The following is a 24,020-nucleotide window of genomic DNA, read 5'->3' on the forward strand; positions in this document are numbered from 1 at the left end:
GAGTGAGTGATAAGGTTGAGGTTTTGCTCAGCTGCTGAGGGCTCTCAGTGGTAGAGACTGGTGAGAGCAGTTATCTGAAACCACAGAGCCAGAGGCAGAAGTTAGCAAAGCCGAGGTCAGCCTTATCACGGAGCACCAGAAACAGTGGAAGCCAAGGTTAGCAGTGGGGAAAGTAAGGAAAGGGCCTGTCTGGGAAAATGATGAGGATGGAGGTCATCACCAACCGTCACCTCTCCTTGACGTAAAACAAAGTGCCTGGGAGGACTGGCTGGATTCGAGGATTCAGCTAGTGACCAAAGGGCCATGGTCTGTAATTCCTTAAAGGTTTTGTTACATATGAAGGCAATTCTAGAGGCTCAATACCATTCCTGGAAGTGATTCTGTGTGTGTATGTGTGCAACTGCACACATTTGTATAGGGTGTCATTCCTCCAGAGCTGTCCACTTTTTTTTTTTTTTTTTTAGGTTTTGTTATTGACTTAGAACTCACCAAGTGACTGAGTTTGCTGGCTAGTGACCTCCAGGGACTTGCCTGTGTGTACTTCTCCAATGTTGGGAGTACAAGTGAGCCACCAGGTGTAGCTTTTTATTTATTTTTTTGTAAGTTTTAGGGATTGAACTCAGGTTCTCATAAGGCTGACCTTGGCTGTCCTGGAACTGTAGACCAGGCTGGTCTCAAATTCAAAGATATGCCACTCAAAAAATAAGGCGGACAGCTCTGGAGGAATGAAGCCCTACACGATTTTGTGTGTGGTTGCACACCTACATGTGCATGTACAAACACACACAGAAGAGTCACTTCCAGACTTCCAGGCCTCCAGAACCACCTTTTCTGACTGATCAGTCTCTTCTCTTCTCTTCTCTTCTCTTCTCTTCTCTTCTCTTCTCTTCTCTTCTCTTCTCTCTCTCTCTCTCTCTCTCTCTCTCTCTCTCTCTCTCAGAAATGAGTTTTAAAGACTAGAAAATGATTTCCACTTAGATGTTTATGTTTGTGAAAATCAACCAGTTTCAATAAAATCAGTTTTGCATTTCTGCTCACCAGTGACAAAACAACTGAGAAGTAGTTGTGAAGTGAGCTGCCTGATTGAGTACTGGGATTCAAACTTGGGTCCTCTGGAAGGACATCGAGGGCTGCAGACCATCCGGCCCTCTCCAGCCATCTCCAGGCCTCTTAGTGGCTATCTCAGCAGGCAGTGGTTTCTGAACAAGTTGTTTCACACTCCATTACCAGTTTTTTTTTTTCCTTCTTTCACAGCTATGTTCAAAAGAAGTCTATAACAGTTAGGTCAGATACTATGTGTACATGTATATCATTTGTAAAGAATGCTAGGTGTGGTGGCCCACGCCTTTAGTGCAAGCATTCAGGAGGCAGAGGCAGGCAGAGTTTGAGACCAGCCTGGTCTACAGAGTGAGTTCCAGGACAGCCAAGGCTACACAGAGAAACCCCTGTCTCTAAATAAATAAATAAATAAATAAATTTAAAATAGAATAAAAGCTGGGCAGTGGTGGCGCACGCCTTTAATCCCAGCACTTGGGAGGCAGAGGCAGGCGGATTTCTGAGTTCGAGGCCAGCCTGGTCTACAGAGTGAGTTCCAGGACAGCCAAAACTATACAGAGAAACCCTGTCTTGAAAAACAAAAACAAAAAAACAAAATAAAATAGAATAAAAATGTACCCCTCCTGATTTAGCTGTTTGGTAAATATGTCTATATTATTATTTATTTGTGGGTTTTTTTTTGTTGTGTTTGTTTTGTTTTGTATTGTTTTTGTTCTGGAGACAGGGTCTCTGTCTTCGTGTCCTCAACTGGCTCTGTAGACCAAGCTGGCTTCAAACTCATAAAGATCCACCCATCTATGCCTCTCAATCCTGGATTTAAGAGTTTGTGCCACATACCCTACTTTTTTTTTTTTTTTTTTTTTTTTTTTTTTTTTTTTTTTTTTTTTTTAATTTATTATACCTTCACTTTCTTTTTTTAACTCGGAGGCAGAGACATGCAGATCACCATGAGTCTGAAACCAGCCTGGCCTTCATGGCAAGTTCCAGGCTGGCTGATTTTATATATAGTGAGATCCTGCTTTTGTTGTTTATCTGTTTGTGTATGTGCAATCAAACTGAGGTCATCGGATTTGTTGGCAAACTTACCTTTACGCAGTGTGTCCTCTGGCTGGACCGGTGTACCTTTTAAAATTGTATTCTTTCTGTAGGATTGATTAGCCTATGTTAATTGCCAAAGGATGCAGCATTGATCTTTGCTGAGTCGAAGTTTAATGGACTTTTTCTTAATCTACTTCACACATGCTAAGCAGGCACTCCACAACTGAAGTCGACTCTTCTGAAGTTCAGGTTTTTGGGGCTGGCATATGAAATAATGGACTTCACTGTGACGTTTTCGCATCTTCACCTGTTAGTCTTATTGGTTCCCTTTTCCCAGTGCCTTTCCCTGCTCCGCTGCACCCTCTTGGAAATCCCTTTCTTCTCTCCAACAATTCCCTCTTCTGTGTCCTCTTGTCTTCTCCCCTTTGCTTAGAACTCGAGATGCCTGTCCTCCTTCTCCTGGTCCTCTTCCTACATCCATGCCGTGTGAATATGGCTCCCTTCTTTTTCATCTCTTCTGTGAAGTGCAAACATTAACTGTTGTCCCCTCTCCTTCCAGGAACCTCTGCAAATACTCTCACGATGTTCTGTCGGAACAGAACTTCCAGGTCCTGAAGAATCATGAGCTCTCTGGGCTTAATCAAGAGGAGCTGGCTGTCCTCCTTGTCCAAAGCGACCCTTTTTTCTTGCCTGAGGTAGGTCCTGGTTCTCACTTTAAACACCAGGCAAGAGTATTATGTGCATGCTGCTGTAAACCTTTAAACCCAGCACTCTGGGGAGGCAGGGGCAGGCAGATTTATATGAGTTTGAAGCTAGCCTTGTCTACGTAACAAGTTCCAGGCCAGCCAAGGCTACCTGGTGAGACCCTGTCTCAACAAATAAAAGAAGAATTTGGGTCCATTAGGCTGCCAGGGACTCTACTGTGAAAAAGGATGGGTTGAAGACCTGGTGTAGCAGGACTGGTTGAGGCTTTAAATCAGGGTAGCCTTGGAATCGAAACTGCAAAGATGCCTAAAAGATGCAGGCACAGGTTGTGTCACTGTACCATCCTACTCCTACCATAAATTTAGTGATTAAGGAAATATAATTTAAGCTTTTTACTTTTTTTTTTTTTTTTTTTTTTTGTTACTGTTTTTTTGAGACAGGGTTTCTCTGTGTAGCCCTGGCTGGAACTCACTCTGTAGACCAGGCTGGCCTCGAACTCAGAAATCCGCCTGCCTCTGCCTCCCAAGTGCTGGGATTAAAGGCGTGCGGCTAGCTTTTTACTTCTTAATAGCCTCATCAAAGGTCAGCAGGCTACAGCCCAGAGGCCAAACCTGGGCTTCCACCAGTCTAAAAATAAGTCTATTGGAACACAGCCATGTGGGCGTGTTTACAGATTTTCTGGTGCTGTTTCCTCCCTCCAAGGGTCAGGTGAGTAGTTGCAACCGAAACTGAATGGCCAGAAGAGCCTAAAATGTTTACTGTGGGCTGTGACAGAAGTGTGGAGCCTTCTGGGTCCTGCATGGATATGGGCAGTCAGACAAGCTGCATAGTTGGGCAGAGGGTCCAACACCATTTTGCAAGACTCATGCTAGTGGGTCAGCTCTGTTGTCTTCAGAATATGGCTTCCATCTCTTAGTGCAGGGATTTGTCACTGGTCACCACTTTTTAGTCAGTGGGATGGTAGAAGGGAAGTTGAAGCCAAACAGTTTACCCTTTAGGGTGTAGCACATCTGCTCACATCTCATTGGCCAGTGCTTATCACATGGTCATATTAGCTGAAAGTGGGGCTGAGAAACGTAGTTTCTGGCGGAGTGGCTGTCTGTCAAGGACTTCTATTGCTAGAGGAGAGACGGAGACTGCGGAAGACTATGAAGTCTCATCCGCATAGGCTTTTGGAGTGGAGAGTCAGTTGATGTTGCTCGAAGGACCACGTCTGAACCCGAGAATCCCCGAGTGTATCCACACTACAAAGTCAGTACCAGCCAGAGCAACGCGGGAAGGGGCAGAGCCACATCTGGGGGGGGGGGGGGGTGCGGGGGGGGGGGGAGACAGGAAGGCAGAGCAACACAGGAAGGAGTGGAAGCGTAGAAGAGATGCGAAGCTGCCAAGAAGGCTGGGGTTCTGTTAGATAAGATAAGGTAGCCAACGTCGGTTTCTTGAGGATTCGACTATTTGGGGGAGATTTAAAAACTCCGGCGCAACAGGTGATTTTCTGAGGAGCCCACTGAGCTCTGGAAGCTCTGAGGGCAGGGCGTTTAGTAAGAGTGTGTTAATGGGGAGAGGACTTGTTCTCTCCTTTCACAGCTCCAAGCCTTCTGTAGGTGCTTAGAGTGTTCTGCTCCATTTCTATCTCTTTCCTCCCTCCCCTCTCCTTCTCTTTCCCTTCTCTTCCCTAGAGTGGGACGTTCTCAGTGCCCTTAGCACCAGCCAGCATCCTGACTCCGCCTCTAACCTAACCTGTGCAACCTTGGACAAAGCTTCAAACCCTCTGGGCATCATTACATCTGTGGTTTGTTTTGTGACAGTTGAGATTTAGAAGTGCCTGCAAGCATCGGGTACCATGTGAAATACTGAATAAAAGCAGTGACAAGATACACACTCCCCTGTCCTCAGAAAAATTCTTGGGTGTAAAAGTAAATTTTTGGAGGGTTCCCCGCCCTTCTGCGGCTAAACATCATCTTTTGGATGCCTGCAAGGTCAGGCTAATCACCAACCATTTTCTTCATCTAGTGGCTCAGACACGTGCCTCATACTCCTTACAATACAGTCTTACACTTTGTCACTCCGCCTCACAACAGATGTTAGGCAGACAGAATAAATATTTTCCTTCTGCTGTTGAGAAGGAAACAGAAAGTAGAAGGTCGCTGGGACCATGAGGTCGCCCAGCTGCTTCTAGGGCCTTGACCTTTAAAGCCGCCTCCGTCAGCCCCGTAGCCACGTGGTCCGATTGCACCATGTCTTTACTCCAGCTCTGTAGAGCTATGTGTGCAGATGGGTTTGTTTAGAGCAGTGGTTCTCAGCCTTCCTAACACTGGGCCCTTTAATGCAGTTCCTCATGTTGCGGGTGACCCCCAGCCATAAAATTATTTCATGTAGTTTTGCTTCTGTTATGAATTTTGTCCTGATATGCGACCCCCAAAGGGACCGTGACCCACAGGTTGTTTCGATAGTGGGTAAGGATTTCCTTACTGAGTTGGTTATAGTGATGTGTGCCTGCAATCCCAGCACTTGGGAGGTCAGGGAAGGAGAATTATGAGTGGAAATCTAGTCTGTGCTACATAGTGAGGCCTTTGCATCTAAAACCTGAAAGCAAGGCTGAGCAGCGTAGTGGTGTGCACCTTTAATTCCAGTTAACAAACAAAAAGTGGGGAGGGGTGTGCACACCTTTATCCCAGTGCCTGGGAGGCAGAGGCAGGTGGACCTCTTCAGAGTTCAAGGAAGCTGGGGTGGTGACTCAGAGGTTAAGAGGTCCTGGGTTCAATTCCCAGCAACCACATAGTGGCTCATAGACATCTGTAATGTGATACGGTGCCCTCTTCTGGCCTTTAGTCATACACGTAGGCAGATCGCTGTATACATAATAAATAAATAAATAAATAAATAAATAAATAAATAAGAGTTCACCACCCCCCTTCTTCTTCCTACTCTCTAACCCCTCACATATAAGTCATTTGAAAATGTCCTATTCTGGCTATGAGAGACAAATGACAAAAACCCCAAAGTTGCAGATAAACACACACGTGTCCTTTCAACTGTAGAGTAAGTTAAGATCCAAACTAGACTTTGTCTTTTGGGCTCCCTTATGATGTCCTGTGTATAGCTTGCCATTTGAATTTGATTCTTCCAGGAATTTTGAAATTCATCACTATTTTTCCCTCTTAATGTTTCTTTTCTTTTAAATGCAAGGTTTTGCACTGAATTTGTGATCCTCTCTGCCTCAGCCTCCTGAGCACTGGGTTACAGGTATGTACCATCCTCCATGAGATATCATCTGTTAATTCTTCTTCAGACTCTTCTATCCCCAAATAAGTCGCCAGTTGACTCCATCTCTTCATCCTTGGGTGCTGCATGCTTGTTTCCCCGTGGCATGCCTACTGTCTATGCGGACGGACGGGGGCATTCTTTAACAGGTGTGGCAGGCAGGTCCAGGTGTGTTTACCCCATTGTTCTTTCTTTCTTCTCTAGATATGCAAGAGTTACAAAGGAGAGGGCCGAAAACAGATCTGTGGGCAGCCACCACCGTGCGAGAGACTTCATGTCTGTGAGCACTTCACCCGGGGCAACTGCAGTTACCTCAACTGTCTCAGGTCTCACAACCTGATGGACAGAAAGGTGTTGGCTATCATGAGGGAGCATGGGCTGAGTTCTGATGTGGTCCAGAACATCCAGGACATCTGCAACAACAAGCACACTAGGCGGAACCCCCCTGGCATGAGAGGTATGTCCTTTTCCTTTTTAATTGTGTGAATTTGCAAATAAACAGAAATGACAGTGGGGCATGGTGGCGCATACCTTTCGGACCAGCACTCAGGAGGCAGAAGCTGGCGGATCTCTGAGTTCAAGGCCAGCCTGGTTTATGAGCTCCAGGACAGCCAGGACTACACAGAGAAACCTCATCTCAAAAAACAAGCAAGCAAACAAACACAAAAGAAGAAAGAAAAACTGCAGGGAAAGAAATCTGCACTTAAAACCTCAACTTCACTACCTGCATGCGCCACTTTAATACAGTTGGAATAATGATTTATAGACAGTTTTACAAGTGGCTCTGTCCCCTCATTTTAAAAGAGTTTATTATAGTCTGGTGCTGGTGGCACACACTTTTACATGTAACATACCGGCACTCAGGAGGCAGAGGCAAGTTCATCTCTGAGTTGGACAGCAGCTTGTTCTACAGAGCTAGTTCCAGGACATCCAGGCTACAGTAGAGAGAAACCCTGTCTCAAAGAAAGAAAGAGTTTGCTTGGGGGTGGGGCATGTGTGCATCTGTTAATTCCAGCACTTTGGAGAAAGAGGCCAGCCTGGTCTAAGAAGCCAAACAGTTATTTTGTTAGTTTATTTTTGTCCTTGAAGCTTTTTTTTTTTAAATGGGAATCAAAAACATCTTTTGGGATGCAGAAGTTATTAGTGTTGGTCCAGCTATTTAGTCTTTTTCTCTGTGTATGCATACATACATTTATGTGTACAGATTGTTTTTAATGACAACTGCTTACTTATTTTGTGTGGCGTCAGAGGCCAGTTTTCAGGAGTCAGTTCTCCTTCCATTTTACAAGCTCCAGGGATGAGCTCAGGGTGGTGACTGAGAGCCATCTTGCCAGTCACACACATACTTTTGTTTGTTTATTTTGAGACAGAATCTCACTGTGTGGAACTAGCTGGACAGGACCTCACTATATAGACCAGGCTAGCCTCAAACTCATACAGTTATGCCTGCCTCTGTCTCCTGCGTGCTGGGATTAAAGGCATGCCCCACAATGCACAGCTCACACTGCACATTTTGTGGTTAAAATCTATGATGTGTGGATGGATGCATTGTGATATTTTACTCAAGTCTGTCGACACATTCTCCAAAACTTTTCTCCTATATAACATTTTTATCATCTTAGAAATTGTGTGTATATGTGTGGGGTGGGTATATGCATTTGAGTATATGCATCTGCAGGGACCAGAGGTGTCAGCTGTCCCCGGAGCTGGATTTATAGGTAGGTGTGGGCAACCCAACATGCCTCAACTGTATTTGCCTTGAGCCTACTTCTTTGTCCCAGCCTGATACCAAATTTCTGCCAAATTCCTAGAAGCAGCCCCAAAAGCTCTCCACGGGGAGGCTGCTTTTGCTACAATAGTATTGTCCCCTTTCCAGGACAGTATACACATTTTCCTCATAAGCATACGGACACTACCCCACCTCCATCCTCACCTTTCAAATACCTTCCCACAACAGACATCATGTACGTACATACCACACCAGACTTCACACACTGGGTCACTCCTTCTGACTTCTCTGCTTCCTAGCTGATGTGACTTTTCTAGAGAGAAGACGCTGCTTCATCAGTGTCTCTAGATTTTTTTTCCCCTCTTCAATAATTACAATGTAGGGTAGGCTAGCCTAAAACTTGCTGTGTAGCCAAGGCTGGACTCCTGTCTTAGCATCCTAAGCATTGGAATTATAGGCATGAGCCAACCCAACCTGCCTTCAATTTTGACTTTTAATAATAAGTTTGGGCACTTGTTGTAGTAAATGTTAATTGGGGGTTTCTACCCCACCTTAAATCATTTAGTTTCCAAATACAAACCCTTTATGTTTATAATAAGCCTTAAAGGCACTAGAGCTGGAAGCTATCAATGCTCTGTGCTCTCTGTGCTGTTTAGTCTATTTCCCTGTCAATAACCTTGAACTATCACTGTGTTCCACCTTGGCGGCTCATACTCCAGCAGGCCGGCCCTCATGGCCGTGCACTCATGATCCAGCTACCTCATGGTACCTTCTTTCTTCTCTTTCCTCTCAGTCTCTACTCAGACCCCAAGCCTGGGAACCTAAGCCCCGCCCACCTCTCTTCCACCCAGCTGTCAGCATCTTTATTCAAACAATAGTTTTAGATTAAGAATTAAGGTTTTGCACAACAAAAGCTGTCGTCTGTGAGAATTCACTGTCTTGAGGCAACTAGATCATTAGCAACAGACCAGACCTCTAGAGGCACTAAGGGAGAAGCCTGGAAAGTTTGCAACTTAGATGAAGTCTTAGCTTGAGTCTACAGTCATTTACCGTTTGGTTTCAGTCTTAGAAGTGTCTATTCAAGAACCCAGACCAACCATGAGTGACATCTCTGTGAGTTGTAGACATGTTCCTCTCGTCTGCATTTCAGCTGTCAGTCACTGTAGTAATGAACGTTAATCCAGAACTAGAGTCTGGAGACTGGAGAACTCACTGAGTTTCAGGAGAGGCCAGAGGAGCTTTGGGGCCTCCCTTGTCTTAGCCACAGACCGATGTTGTGGACTCTGCCAGGTTGCAACTTCATCCTTAGATTCGCAGCCACTTCTCAGGAAACTCCTATGATAGAAGCTGCAGGGTTGGACAAGCAGAGAGAACATGGAGGTAGCAACTGACCTGAGCTTGAATTTTCTCTTTGCGTTTCTCTTTGTAGCTCCCCATCCGCATCGCAGAGGTGGCCCACACAGAGCCAGAAGCAAGAGCAGAGACCGCTTCCTCCACAACAGCCTAGAGCATCTCTCAACTGTCTCACCTCTGGGATCTGGTCCACCTAGCCCAGATGTCACCAGCTGTAAGGATTCCCTGGAGGATGTGTCTGCAGATATCACCCAGAAGTTCAAGTACCTGGGGACTCACGACCATGCGCAGGTCTCATCTAAGGCTGCTGGTGTCCGAGGACCCAGTCAAAGGAGAGCAAGCCAGGAGTTTTCAGAGAATGGGGATCCAGATGGCTTATTTTCTAGGAATCGTTCTGAATCATCCTCAAGTCGAGCTTCTGCTGCCTGCTTTCCTCTTGATGCGGCACAAAGAAATGAAGCCGTGGCCATGAAAATGGGCGTGCCTTCTGGACGCGGCATGGAGGTCAAGGGCAAGAATGACACCGATCACATGCCGTTTTTAAATAGTTATATTGATGAGGTGACAGTGGAAGAAGCAACACTGTCAGAATTTCTAGGTAAAAGGGCCACGGCCAACGGTCTGGAAGAAATGATGTTACCTAGCAACCGTCGGAAGAGTGTGGTTAAGCCCCAGGATCCCCAGACCTCTGGCAGAATTACTGACAGTGGCCAAGACATGGCATTCCTGCTTAGTAAATATGGAGAAATCCCAGGGTGGGCAAGTACATCTATCCTTAATGCCCCAAATGACTCTAGTCAAATTATGGATGAGATGCCTAATGTCTCTAAAAGTACCACTGGATTTGGTGTAAAATCACCACCAGTTACTGGAGGAAAAGAAGCAGTCTATTCTGGAGTTCAGAGTCTGAGAAGCCAGGTCCTGGCTATGCCTGGGGAGACCACTACCCCTGTACAGGGCAGCAGCAGGCTGCCTCAGTCACCTCTGTCTTCCTCAAGCCACAGAGTTGCAGCCTCTGGTAGCCCTACAACACCCAAGAACAACACCAGTGCCTCTGTGAGCCTAGCCAGTGAACCCTCAAGGATGACATCAGACCCTGGTGAGTGTAAGTTGCCTAGGGGACTGCCAAGGCTTGAGTGCACAGGGAAAGACAAACACAATACCATGGCACTGAATCACCTCTGGTACCCTGGTGTCCATGATTCATTCCTCTGAGGGGCTGTGCAGGCTCTCAGGAGCAGCCCTGAATCCAGGGATGCACATGAATGTGGACCCCAGGTACGACGTTTTCCTCGATGTGAGGCCAGGTGCCCTCATTTCCTCTTTTGCTTTGCAGATCTCCTACGCTACATCGTAAGTCCTACATCTAGTATGGATGATCACGGCCTGAAGGAAATCTGTCAGGACCATCTGTACAAGGGCTGTCAACAGAGTAAGTTGCGTTCTCCGTAAGATGCCTTTAGCCACTGGGTACTGCTGCTGTGAGCATGGAGCACACCAGTGCTTGCTGGGACCATGCTGCTGCTCTAGAGTGATCTAAGGAACTGGCTCACAGGGTAAACCTGTGTGATTTTTAGAGAAGACTTTTCCATTGTGGCGCCACTATTTTTCTACCTCCTCCCCCTCCCCTGTTTACTCCCTCTTTCCTCTTTCTGTCTCTTCAGCCTTTTTTTTTTAATCCTTTACAATATCATGTGTGTAATGCAATTTTTATTTTCATAAACACACCTATTACTCTTCTTATTCCTCTCCCTCCCTTTCCCTTTTCCAATAAGCCACCAACAAGTATGTATGTTTCTTCTCTCTCTCTCTCTCTCTCTCTCTCTCTCTCTCTCTCTCTCTCTCTCTCTATGACTCACTGTGTTTAATCAAGATGGCACAAGTGTGGGGCTATTTACAGGAGTCCAGGAGGCTTATCAATGGCCACACTACTGAAGAAAATGATTCTCCTGCCTCCAGAGCCGCTTTCCTCCTCCGTTTCCCCCATTCCCCCCTCCCTCCTCCTCCTCCATTAATGACTTTTTGAATCATATAAATCTCATGCAGTGCCCTTCTGTGAGTTCCCCGCTGTGGTGCCTTTTTTATTATAAAGTAGCCATGTATTTTTAAACATTTTTTTTACAGCCATTTAAGGCTCTAGAGAGATGGTTCCGAAGTTAAGAGCACCTATTGCTCTTATAGAGGGTCTGGATGAAGTTTCTAACCCCCACACGGCTGCTTCAGTTCCAGGGGACCCAATGCTGCCTCCTAGCCTCCACGGGCACCTCCATGCACACAGTGTAGATAAACTCATGCAGGCATGCACACATACACATACGAATTTTTAAATCGTTTAAAAACTATCATTTATATATTTACTCAGATATGTATATCTATTAGACACATACATATATGACAGCAATAATAACTGAAGAAAAAGAGATCATGAATTCAAGATGGTCCAGGAGGGCTTGGAGGGAGAAGGATGATGGGAACACAGCACATATATATGAAATTTAAAAATTGAATGAAACAATTTAAGTGATTTAAACAGTGTTGAGAACTTGAGAGGTTAGTCTCTGTGTTCCCGGCTGGGATGATAATAGCTCCTTACTATTAGATTGGCAAGTGGCCACATGTGCTGGGAGCATTTGCTTAGCAATAATACAGCTTTCTTCAGTATATCTGTAATTAAAGTGAGCGTCAGAATGTCCACAAACTGGAACACTGCTTAAAATAAGCAAATGCATGGCCTCTAGTCCAAACTGGGTATCAGATACTGAAAGGTCCAGGACTCCCCAGAAGGGAGGTCCACTAGAGTCACAGGATAGCACGCACCCAAAGGACACACGAGAGACCGTCTTGCTGTAAAACACATGAGGTGGTTTATTAAATCAGAGTTCTGGGCCAGCCCATATCCCCATATCTCACATAGGGGATAGAGGGACTGACCTCGTGGCTCAGGGGTCTAGCGCTTATATATGGGCGGGGTGGGGAAAAAGCGAACTTTCGCTCCCCCCCCCGCCCCCCCCCCCCTGCACAGGATTGGTTTGTTTTACTTTTTTGAACACTAGCAGGCCATACCATGGGGGTTCCTCCCTTGGCTGGTCAGTTTCTGGGATGTTCTTAACAGGCCTTTGTCTTGTAACTCCACCTCCTCTGTAACTAATTAAATGGGCCCAAACCTGCTGGCAGGTCCTTTTAACTATTTTTAGGTTAAGGAAAGGGCCCTGTTATTTATTATTAGTTTCGGCCTATTTCAAACATTCTCTTTTAATACCAGTTTAAGGAATTCACAATACCAGTCAATCATAATGGAATGACAGTAACTTACTGGGATTCATTCTGGGAGAGATGATTCTTTAGGCCAAGCTTCAGAGAAAGACAAGGATTTGTCTGTTTTAGAGAGCTCCTTGTCTCAGTCAGAAAAAGGTGCAGATCCTCTGGAACTGGAGTTACAGATGGTTGTAAGCTGCCATTGGGTGCTGGGAATCGAACCCAGGCAGGCCATTGGGAAGAACAACCAGCTAAGCCATCTCTCCAACCCGGATTTTATTTTCTAATGGGTTTCTGTGGGGACCAGAGTAAATAACACACAATCCAAGCAGGGGCCAAAATGACCAAAGGGACGATGGGAAACTGCCTGTCAGGTGGGTTGGGGTGGTCTTGACAGGAAGTCAGTAGTGAACTTGAAGTTAAACAGTGAACTCGAATTGGTTAGAAACCCCGTTACCTGTCCATAAATCTCTTCTTGTCCTTGTAGGCAACTGCAGCAGGAGCCACTTCCATCTGCCCTACCGGTGGCAGGTGTTCATGTTTACCGCTTGGGTGGATTTCCGGGACATGGAGTACGTGGAGCAGGCCTATTGTGATCCCCATGTTGAAGTGTAAGTTGGTGGCTTTCCTCTAGCTAATGGGATCCACAGCCTGTGGCACACCAAGCTAGTGATTCTAGGAATATTTAGTCACTCGAGGCATGTCCTGTGGAAAAGTACAGTACAGAGGTCAGCGCATGCTCTTAGTAGCTCATCACTATTGAAAACAGTAAAGGAGCACAGGGAGATGGCTTAGCGTACGAAGGCACTTGTTGTCCCCAAAGCCTCACAACCTGAGTTTGCTCCCTGGAAGTCATAAAGAAACCAGATGAGGTGCCCTACCCATTAGAAGCTGGTGGCCATCCAGCCTGGGGGTGGGGGATATACCACATAACAATAGAAAGAAGCAAGGCCCTGCCCCAGGAAGGCAAAAGAGAGAACAGCTCTAGCAAGCTGTCTTCTGCCTTCTACTTTTCACACATACAACACACAGCAAAAAAATTATTAAACAAAAATACACTAAAACCCAGGAGCTGATGGTGACACATGCCTTTAATCCCAGCCCTTGGGAGGCAGAGGCAGGCAATCCCTTTGAGTTTGAGGCCAGCCTGGTCTACAGAGCAAATTCCAGGACAGCCAGTGCTCTGTTACACAGAGAAAACCTGTCTTAAAAAAAACAAAAAACAAAAAGAAACCAAAAAACCCCAAACACTGGGAAAACGGTTCAGTTGCCTTACAAGAGCCTGATATACCCCTCAAACCCATGCTTTTAAAAAGACAGACAGACACAGCCATGCATGGTGGCTCATGCCTTTAATCCCAGCACTCCGGAGGCAGTGGTAGGCAGCTCTCTGAGTTTGATAGCAGCCTGGTCTACAGAGTGAGTTCCAGGAGAACCAAGACTACACAGCAAATCCTATCTCAAAATAAATTAGTTAATTAATTTACAAAATTTAAAAAGCCAGACAATTATTGAGGAGTTATCTCAGTCATAGAATGTTTGCCTAGAAAACACAAAGTTCTGGATTTGGTCCTCAGCTCTTGGTCGGGGGAGGAAGCAGGGCTCATGATTTCAGACCTGGGGAGAGAGAGACAGTTGGATTCTTAGGGTGTGCTAGTTAGTCAGTCTAGGCTACTTGGTGAACATCAGGCCAGTGAGACCTGGTCTTACAAAACAAAGTGGGAAGGATCAAAGAATGACAGTTGAGGTTGTCTTCTGGCCTCTGCATACATGCAGATACATGTACATGCAGACACACACACATATCTCACACACACACACATTTTTAAAAATGACTTAAATGATTAAGAATAAATAAGCCTTTGGCTTAGTTTATTAATTTAAAAATATAACTGACAGTTTGGGAGGTAATAAAGTGCGTGAAATCAATCCCCAGGACACACAGCAGAGTGTGGAGTAATCGATTCCCAGCCTAGCCTGCTTGGTAAGTTCCAGGTCAGTGAGAGATCCTGTCTCAGAAAAAAAAAAAAAAAACCCACAGTGGATCTAAAGTTTGACCTCTAATCTTCATGCACACATGCACACACGTGCACATGCACCCCCCCACACACACCTAATTTGAATTGTGTGTTCTAGTACAGACATTTGATATATACCTACAATTTTGTGTGTGCCATCTCTGTGTTCCAGAAGCATCTAAGAAGGTGCCTTGGATTTCTGCATTTGCCAGGGTTGGCATGGGTGATAGCCACATGACCACATTTACTTTTGGTGTGCAAGAGGGAAGTGTACATTTTTTTCATCCAGTGTGGAATGTAGGCAAATGTTCTGTGATGCTGCATTCTGCCACTAGGGGGCAGCATTAGCCGTTCTTGTACGTAGATGAGACTTTTGCCTGGTGCTCCTCCCACACACCCCCTACCCCCAACATACTTTTCCTTCTTCATAACCCAGCTCTCAGTCTTGAAACTACTGGTGTTTAAGAATAGAATGTGTTGTGGGCTAGTGTTTAGCAGTATTCTTGCTCTTGCCTTCCCTGATTCCCTTCACCTGTGGTGACTGATAATGGTCTCCCACTTATTACTGAAGGTTCCCTGATCTTTCCTTGACCAAGGACCTAAGGAGTCTTTCTTAGAACAGCAGCTCTCTAACTTTGATCTCAACAACATTAACACTCTGAAATATATTGAGGATCTGTGTATGTTAATTACAGCTATCAGTATGTCATATTAAAAATGATACCTGGGGCTGGAGGAGGGTTAAAAGTAGATAAGAGTTCTTGCTCCCAGAATACACTGGGGAAGGTGAGAATTGACTTCCAAGTATAGTTCTCTGACCTCTGTGCATGTGCCTGTGTGCACACACCATACACATACATATACACATACATACGCTGTATACACACATGTATCACACACACATCATGCACGTAAATACACACCCTATGCAAACACTCACATTATATATTCACACGTGCACATCTTATACACACACCATACATACATACTCTACCCATGTCTCACACAAACTCTCAAATGCACACACATCATATGCACAGACATCATAGCCACACCCCCTCACATCATACCCACAAAACTCATACATACACACAAATAAAAATGAAATCTGCTTGTAAAGTTATGTACCGTGTCACCTCCAGAAAGCTGTCTTGCACACGTGAAAGTAGGAAAGCAAAAAAAGGTAAATGGTAGGGTTTTTGCTTTGTCTTTTGAAGTAGGGTTTCTCTGTGTAGCCCTAGCTGTCCTGGAACTTGCTCGGTAGACCAGGCTGGATTCGAACTCAGAGATCTCCCTGTCTCTGCCTCCTGAGTGCTGGGATTAAAAGCATTTGCCCCCAAGCCCAGTCTTTTTTTTTTTTTTGAGGATACTGTTTTAATATTACTGTAGCTTTGACCTTGTCAATCCTCTTCTATCCCTACATTATTCAGACTATTTTAATTACAGTACATTTTTTTTTAATTAAAAAAAATGAGTTCCTAAACACTACACCAATTTGTTTTATGAACAATTTTATTCTTTTTATGGGGGTCAGGGAATGATCTTGCATTTTCCCTTTACGTAAAGATTTTTCTTTAATGTGTATGAGTGTTTAAGGCTATTTGCATGTGTAGGTTTCTTGGAACTGAAGTTGCAAATGGTTGTGAGTTACCATGTGAGTGCAGGAAATTGAACTGAAGTCCTTTGTAAGAGCACCTAGTGCTCTCAACCAACCACACTGTGCTCTCAACCAACCATACTGAGCCTTTGCTCTAGCCCACTGGGGAATTTTTTTTTAAGGGAAAAAATGAATATCTATTTACACTTATTTATTTATTTATTTAGTCAGGGCCTCATTGTGTAGAACAGGCTGGCCTCCAACTTACAGAGATCCATCTACCTCTGCTTCCTAAATGCTGGGATTAAAACAAACCACTACACCCATCAGGAATGTCTTTTTTTTTTTGGGGGGGGGGAACATTACATATTGTCTTAGGGTTTTACTGCTGTGGACAGACACATGACCAAGGCAACTCAGGTTCAGAGGTTCAGTCCATTATCATCAAGGCAGGAGCATGGCAGCATCCAGGCAGGCATGGTGCAGGAGGAGCTGAGAGTTCTACATCTTCATCTTAAGGCCGCTAGAATGAGGGTCTTAAAGCCCACCCCCGTATTGACACACCTACTCCAACAAGGCCACATCTCCTAATAGTGCCACTCCCTGGGCCAAACATATTTAAACTACCACATATATGTTATACAGATAAATTACCTGTCTGGATTTCAGAGTTTTTATTATTATGTGTAAGACTAAGAGTTGTGCAAAGGAAATTTAGGCTCAATACCACTTAGAATGAAAGAGTCAGAGAGAAATAGAGAAAGAACATTTAAAGATCCATTGCAGCCCTAAACTTTAAATTCTGTGTTCACGGGAGGGATAACCAGAATGCTGGAAACAGAGGTCACTGAAGTTAATTTTCTACCTTTCTCTTGCAGCATTTTGATAGAAAAACATCAGATCGATTTCCAGAAAATGACTTGTGATTCCTACCCCATCCGACGCCTCTCCACTCCTTCATCTGTTGAAAAGCCGCATAGTTCCGCCTTCACCACCAAGTGGCTTTGGTATTGGAAGAACGAATTTAATGAATATATTCAGTATGGGGATGAGGTGAGTACCATTTCCCTTTGAGAGGAAAGAAGCCAGAACACTATTAAAATGTTTGAATCCTACATACCTACGTATCCTTGGAGAGTAGACACGGATGGCGAAGCTTTGGGGTGTTTTGGGGGGTGGGTGCCTTCCAGTTTCCAGTTCTTATATACTCTAGGAAGAATGAGAAAATCTATATTGTTTTTCACTTGGGAGATACAATTCAGTCATGTGTCCCTCTTTCTCATTCTGAAAGATGCCCAGAACTGTGAAAGACCTTTCTTTCTTTCTTTTTTTTTTTTTTTTGAGGTGGGGGAGGGGAGTTGGAAACAGGGTTTCTCTGTGTAGCCTTAGCTGTCCTGGAACTCACTCTGTAGACCAAGGCTGGCCTCAAACTCAGAAATCTACCTGCCTCTGCCTCCCAAGTGTGCCACCACTGCCCGGCTGTGAACGAGGGTGGTAATGGGGGTTTAGGAAACCAATGGAGAGAGATGTCTCCATGGTTGTTGTACTAACAGGACATCTTAACATCCTCTAACATACAAACCACATCTGGTCACTAGCATTCAGTCAGTTTGGACTTACGCAAACCTGAAATTAGACTGGAAGATTCTAGGCTGACCCACAGTGGTGACTTAGCAAAAAGGACCATAGAGTCTAGATAAGCTGGGCATCTGCCCTTTTGTGTAAATGTCTTTTCCTCTGATTCATAGCTTTAAAGGGATCGGGGTAGGAGGAAAAGGCAGAGGGAGGAATGTCTTCGAATCAAAAATGACTTTGAAAGAAACAAACAAATGAAGCCAAGAGTAAAGGACAAAGAAATGACAGCAAGGTTTTGCATAGTTGCCAAAGCAAAGAAAGACACACTGTCCATGAGAACCCCAGTGCCTCTATGAGAAACTGCAGGGCAGAGATGCCACCATTTCTACTAAAGTGTTAACGTCTGCCATGGAGACATTACAGATGGCCCGGAAGGGACAGGTGTGGTGGGGAGAGGGTTCTACAAGGGTGTCTCCATCTCAAGGCTGCATGCAGCACAGTGCTTTCCAAAGGCCTTAATAGCACACACATTGTATCAAAGAATCTTCCAAGGATCCTAAGTGGACAGGGAGGAGTCCCTGCAGAGTTGCTGTTTTGAAATAGGCGAAGTCTGGCACCTAGCCTGTTTCAAAACCTAGGTCGGTCCCTGTGTCAATCTGCTTTCTCTCAAGGGCAGGGGGATCAGAGTTCTGTTCACAGTGGGCTCCTGTGACACAAAACTGTTTATTTTCTTCTTATGGTAAAGCCAAACATGCTATCAAAATGCAGTTGCATAGGCGTGATATTTGTCACGTGCTGTGGGAATAGACATTACAAGCCCAAATCAGTTAACCCTGGAAAAGATGAAGATAAACTATAGTTCTCTTGGTTCCTATATTATCTATTTAATGTTCTGTCAAATAAGGAAGAAAGATCAGGCAACATTTCTATCCTAGTGACATCAGTGCCAGAGACCAAAAAGAGAATAGGACATATTTAACTTTAGAGCCGCTGACTAAGGTGCCTGTCAGCAAACCCAACAACCCGACTTCCATTTCCCCCACAGAAATAAGTAAACGTAACTTACACATAATGTCTAGTTCTATAGATCACATTTCCTAATAAAACATCACGAAACTTCACCCACAAGCATAGGGGTGCATGAAATCACATCACTGGGTTACATCAGCCTTGGCTACATACTGAGACCAGCCTGGGCTACATATTGAGATCCTGTATCAAACAAACAAATGAAAGAAATAACACTCCTGAGCTCTTTTATACAGACATTTTTCTGGGGCATTTAGACTACAAAGGTGTTGAGATACAATTTTATTTCTTAAATTACATTGTGTGTGTGTGTGTGTGTGTGTGTGTGTGTGTGTGTGTGTGTACATGTGAATGTGGAGGTCAGAGGGCAACTTTCAAGAGTCATTTCTCTCCTGTCATGTGGGATCTGGGGCTGGCATTCAGGTCCTCAGACTTGCTAGCAAGCAGCTTTGCCTGCTGAGCCATCCTGTCAAGGCTAGCACATAACCTTAAATGAGCACAAACACAATACAAGACCTTTGTGCTGTGTGATGTGAATGAGTTCCTGTGCTTTACCATGGCTTACATCGCGTTGGCTCTTCTTTCACTAAAAGGGAAGGAGGGTAAAGGTATGAGCCTTTATCTGCTTTCTCATGGAAAGAGTTCGATCCCTGGGACACACATAGTGGAAGAAGGAAACTGACTTCTACAAACTGTCCTCCGATCTTCACACGAGCACCCTGGCTCAGGCACTTCCCTACCCTCCTACTAAATAAATGTCCAAAGGTTAAAAAGAATATATCTAGGTCAGGCATGGTAGCATATGCCTTCAATCCCAGCACTTTGCAGAGGTAGTTGAATCTCTGTTAGTTCAAAGCCAGCCCGGTCCACATAGTGAGTTCCTGACCGTATTTCAAAAGCAGGGGGAGCAGTGTGGGGGAGAATGCTTAAAAATTAGCCAGGCAGTGAACTAGGGAGGCAGAGGCAGGAGGATCTCTGTGAGTTTGAGGCCAGCCTAGTCTACAGAGTGAGTTCCAAGATAGCCAGGGAGAGCTACACAGGGACAGAAAGCCTGTCTTGAAAAGCTAAGGAAGACAGACAGACAGACAAAATGAAATACAGTTAGACACTGTGATAAGGAACAAGATGGAAGAGGAAAGTGAAACCGCCACATTTTACCTACAAAGTTCAAATGCAATAGAGTTAAGAAACTCACAGTTATTTTTTGGGATTTTTGCATTTGTGTTGGGTTGAATTCATAACTCTCTTCAGCTGCACCAGACCCTAGAGCCTTGTTAGTTAATGTGAGGTTCACAGACCATCATCACCTAGATGATGTTCAAATGCTGAACCACCACTCCTTCTCCTAACTCCTGAACCATATTTAGTCAGTTCCCTGGTGTGCTTCCTGTGTGTGAAATTTGGAAAAGTGGTTTAAGGCACAAAGCCGAAGACACAGATGATGTAATTGTCATCTCTGAGGTTTATTGCCTCCATCTGCTAACCTAGGCCTAGTCCTGGAAGCTTCTAGCATCCGTAAACTCTGGTTGGCTGGTCAACTCAGCTTTTCTTGCTCAAAACTCCTCTCCAAGATGACTGATCCAGTCTGGCTTCTCTCTCAGCTTCTGACTTTTTGCTCTGCTTGGCTTCAAACTAACTCCAGCAATATGCTCTAATCTTCTAATGTTTCTCATTGTCTGGCTCATTCTGTCTTCATCTGTGTCTAGCTTGCTCTCCCCATGCAATCTGTCTCTGTAAAACAGTCCCAGTAAAACTGCCTTGTCTCTTTTTCTCTCTCTGTGCTGCTCTCTCTTAAGTAGCTTCCCTTCCCTCTCTGTTCTCTTGAGAGTTGGGCATATCCTATTCAGTTAAAATCTTTCTCTGATTTGTCATTTTGTCTGCTACTCACTCAATTAGATATCGCTTTCAAACATGTCTGCTTCCTTCTACAAATTAACTTCATTGTTTCCAATTAAAGGTGTGTGCTAGGGCTGAGCCACACCACAGTTGGAAACAGGTTTTTCCCGTAAACAATACATCTTGGGGTTCACAGTGTGATCAAATATCCTGCAACAGGCACTCATTAGAAATGTAGTCAGTTTCTATAGAACAGTGCTCTCTCCAGCACTGTGACTTGGTGTCTGGTGGGAAGTTAGTAAGCCTGGAATGGAAGAGCCTCCCTAGATGCAATGTTAAAGCAAAACTGTGTGAAATAGAAGAGTAGAGATTTCCTGAAAGTCTTTACCTGTGTTTTCTTCATTTTTGTGTGAATAGAGCCCAGGCCACACCCACTCCGAAATCAACTCTACATACCTGGAGTCTGTCTTCCAGTCCTGTCCCAGGGGAGTTTTGCCATTCCAGGCCGGTTCACAGAAGTATGAGTTAAGCTTTCAAGGTGAGTTCTTGTCTTTGGTGCTGTGGAGTGTTTATAGAATCTGGCACTGAGCACACAAAAGTAGACAGTCCAAGTACATGTCACACCAAAGGTCAAGGGTCTTTTTTAGCTTGGGGAACAGTCTCTGAGAGTGACAGCAGGTGGCCTGGGGCCCTGTTTCCAGCAGACTCTTTCTGTGCACACAGAGGAAATGAAGCAGTGGGCATATTTCAACATGTCTTGGTGGGAGTGCCACCTGCTGTCACACTACTACCCAGCTATTCGTAGATTCTCAAAGTATGTATTCACACATAGCTGGGTTCTTTCACTCAAAACAGTGGGTTTTAGAATATTTATGTTGTGGTATGTATAGTAGTTCTTCACTTTTATCTGCTGAATAATGTTCCATTATGAATACATTCCATAGTATATTCATTCACAACTTTTCCAATGTTTTGTTATCAATAATGCAGCTATTTTTGTGTGGATATAGGTTTTCATTTATTTGAGTGGGGTTCCTAGATATGTTGGACTTCATGAGAAGGTATTTAACTATTTTCCAAAGAGAAGTGTTATTTTATACTCAAGCAATGCATGGTAATTGAAAAAAGTTACTCTTAGAATCTTGAACTAGGTCTACAGTTGATTTATCTAAAACTACCCTTCTGTGCATGTAAGATTAGTTCGTGGCACACACCTTTAATCCCAGCAATCATGAGGCAGAAGCAGGTAGATCTCTGTGAGTTTGAGTCTAGCCTGGTCTACAGAATGAATACTGGACAGCCATGGCTAAACAAAGAAACCCTGTCTTTAAAAGAAGAAATAAAGAAAAAGATTCAGTCATGAATGTTTGCTGTACAAATGACCTCTGGGAAAAAATTAGTCATTTTCTAGGATCAACTCTTGATCTTTATTTTATTTTATTTTTCTCTAAAGGGATGATTCAGACAAATATAGCTTCCAAGACTCAAAGGCATGTTGTCAGAAGGCCAGTGTTTGTTTCTTCGAAGGATGTGGAGCAGAAGAGAAGAGGTCCAGAGTAAGTGTTCTGAAGCTGTTAGCTCGGGCCATGATCTTGCTGCGTAATGCATCTGAATTCTGTGTTCTTGGGAAGTTCCTGCTTCTGTCTCATTGTAGTTTCTATTTGATTTATCCATGAGTAAGGAGATTGTTAAACAATGTGGCATAACTGAAGGTTTTCTGGGCCAGGGGGTCAGGGAGTGCAAGCACTTGGTTAAGCTTTGTGTAATAGATACAAGGCCTTGGGTTTGGGGTATAGGGTGGGAGGGATACTATACCATGAAACCAGCATCTGCCCTTAACTTACAGGGTATTTTAGCAGCTCCTGTCCATACTCTGGGCCTCACTTGCTGTGACTGGCTGGATCAAGGGGTATGCCAGTGAATAAACTGGATTTTTGTTTTGCTGTGGGTCCTCTGTCTTTAGTGTTGCTGTGAGGACAGGATGCTGAGAAAAAGGCTTAAGCTAGGAGCCTGGTGAAGAACTGGAGAAAAATGAAGTTGGCTAAAGGCGTTGGTTTTAGTTTTAATTGATTTGTTAATCATTGTACCCATGGGGCACTTCAAGGTGGGTTTTGCTGTGGGGAATTCATTGTATCTTGCCTGTCTGCTATGAAACTCAGTAAAATTTTATTGTTCACAAACTTTGCAGTTGGATTTTTTCCCTCTGGGGGTGTGTGATATATGAGTCAGGTTTCAAGGCAGGTGTAAAAATCAAGCTGTTCTGAGATTCCTGTAGTTATAAGAGTCGAAGGTAGGTTACCACGAGGCAACATGGAAATGACATCTAGAAAGTGCTCAAATGTGGGATAGGCAGGAAGTCATGTCCGGGAGGGATATGGGCGCCAGTGCTGCAGGATGGAGCAGCTTGCTTCAGGTTCTAGATCACCTAAGTTCACACCTGCCCTCTGTTGTTAACCTCTGGGATTTGGGCAGATGAACCACACCGACCCCTCTCATCTACAAAACATACTTAACAGCAATGGTGTACTCACTGTTGAGATACAGCCTCGGACCCTGGGGACAATGGCTTGGGTGACTGGTAGTCAGTAGGGATAGCTTCTTTGGTTTGTATTCCTCCTCGTGTTAGACTCTGTGACAACACACGTGTACATCTAACAAAATTGACAGTGATTCATTAAACGTCATGTATATCCACTTCACGGTCTATTTTCCCTTTCTCTTTGAAGTTACCTTTTATAGTTGATTCATCCCTAAGTTGCTTTTAAACTATTTAAGTGTACCTGCCTCTATTTTTTAGAAACTGTTGTGTGGGGGCTGGAAAGATGGCTCAGTGGTTCAGAGCACTGACTGGTCTTCCAGAGGACCAGAGTTCAGTTCCCAGCACCCACATAGCAGCTCATAATTGTCTGAAACTACATCAGTGCACATAAGATAAAAATAAATAAATTATACAAACATGTGCATGCTCATGTGTGCTGGTGATCTCACCAGTTCTGGTACATGTGGAGGGCAAAAATTGACATTGGTATGTTTTCCTTAATCTACCTTGAGACAGTTGCCAACTGAACCTAGAGCTTGCACATCAGCTAGACTGACTGGCCCACAAGGCTCTGGAACACTTGTTTCTAATTTCTTGCCAGTGTTGGGGGGGGGGGACTGCCATGCATAGCTTTTTTATGTGGATACTGGCATCTGGGCTCAGAGCCTCAGTTTTCCCAGTTGTAAAAGTAACTTCTATTTGCCTAATAGAATTGTCTTCTCTGAGGCTTACTGTTGAATAAAGCTCACCCTTTCTGGTTCTTTCTGAACTCTGACTGGCTGGTTCAACATAGCTGTTCTGGCTCAAACTCTTCTCCAAGCTGACTGATTCAGTCTGGCTTCTCTCAGCTTCTCACTGAATTGTTTTGCTTGACCCGAACCAACTCTGGAAATTTGTTCTAGTCTTCTGGCTCGTTCTTTTTGTTTTTGTATTTGTTTTTGTTTTTCAAGACAGGGTTTCTCTGTATAGCCCTGGCAGTCCTGTAACTCACTCTGTAGACCAGGCTGGCCTTGAACTCAGAAATCCGCC

At 44.5% G+C, this 24,020-nt stretch overlaps 1 protein-coding gene across 1 annotated transcript in view; it reads left to right on the top strand.

The window, feature by feature from the left end:
- The window catches only part of Zc3hav1 (zinc finger CCCH-type containing, antiviral 1), a 41,451-nt gene that overhangs the window by 11,958 nt on the left and 5,473 nt on the right, over positions 1-24,020 (top strand). Inside the window, exons 2-9 of the mRNA XM_034519075.2 lie at positions 2,654-2,789; positions 6,265-6,517; positions 9,219-10,241; positions 10,479-10,574; positions 12,885-13,008; positions 16,891-17,065; positions 20,870-20,990; positions 21,906-22,008. Of these exons, the coding sequence (XP_034374966.1) occupies positions 2,654-2,789; positions 6,265-6,517; positions 9,219-10,241; positions 10,479-10,574; positions 12,885-13,008; positions 16,891-17,065; positions 20,870-20,990; positions 21,906-22,008 (2,031 nt within the window). The remainder of the gene's footprint in view (positions 1-2,653; positions 2,790-6,264; positions 6,518-9,218; positions 10,242-10,478; positions 10,575-12,884; positions 13,009-16,890; positions 17,066-20,869; positions 20,991-21,905; positions 22,009-24,020) is intronic.

The sequence above is a fragment of the Arvicanthis niloticus genome, chromosome 15, assembly GCF_011762505.2.
Source record: "Arvicanthis niloticus isolate mArvNil1 chromosome 15, mArvNil1.pat.X, whole genome shotgun sequence".
Classification (NCBI taxonomy): domain Eukaryota; kingdom Metazoa; phylum Chordata; class Mammalia; order Rodentia; family Muridae; genus Arvicanthis; species Arvicanthis niloticus.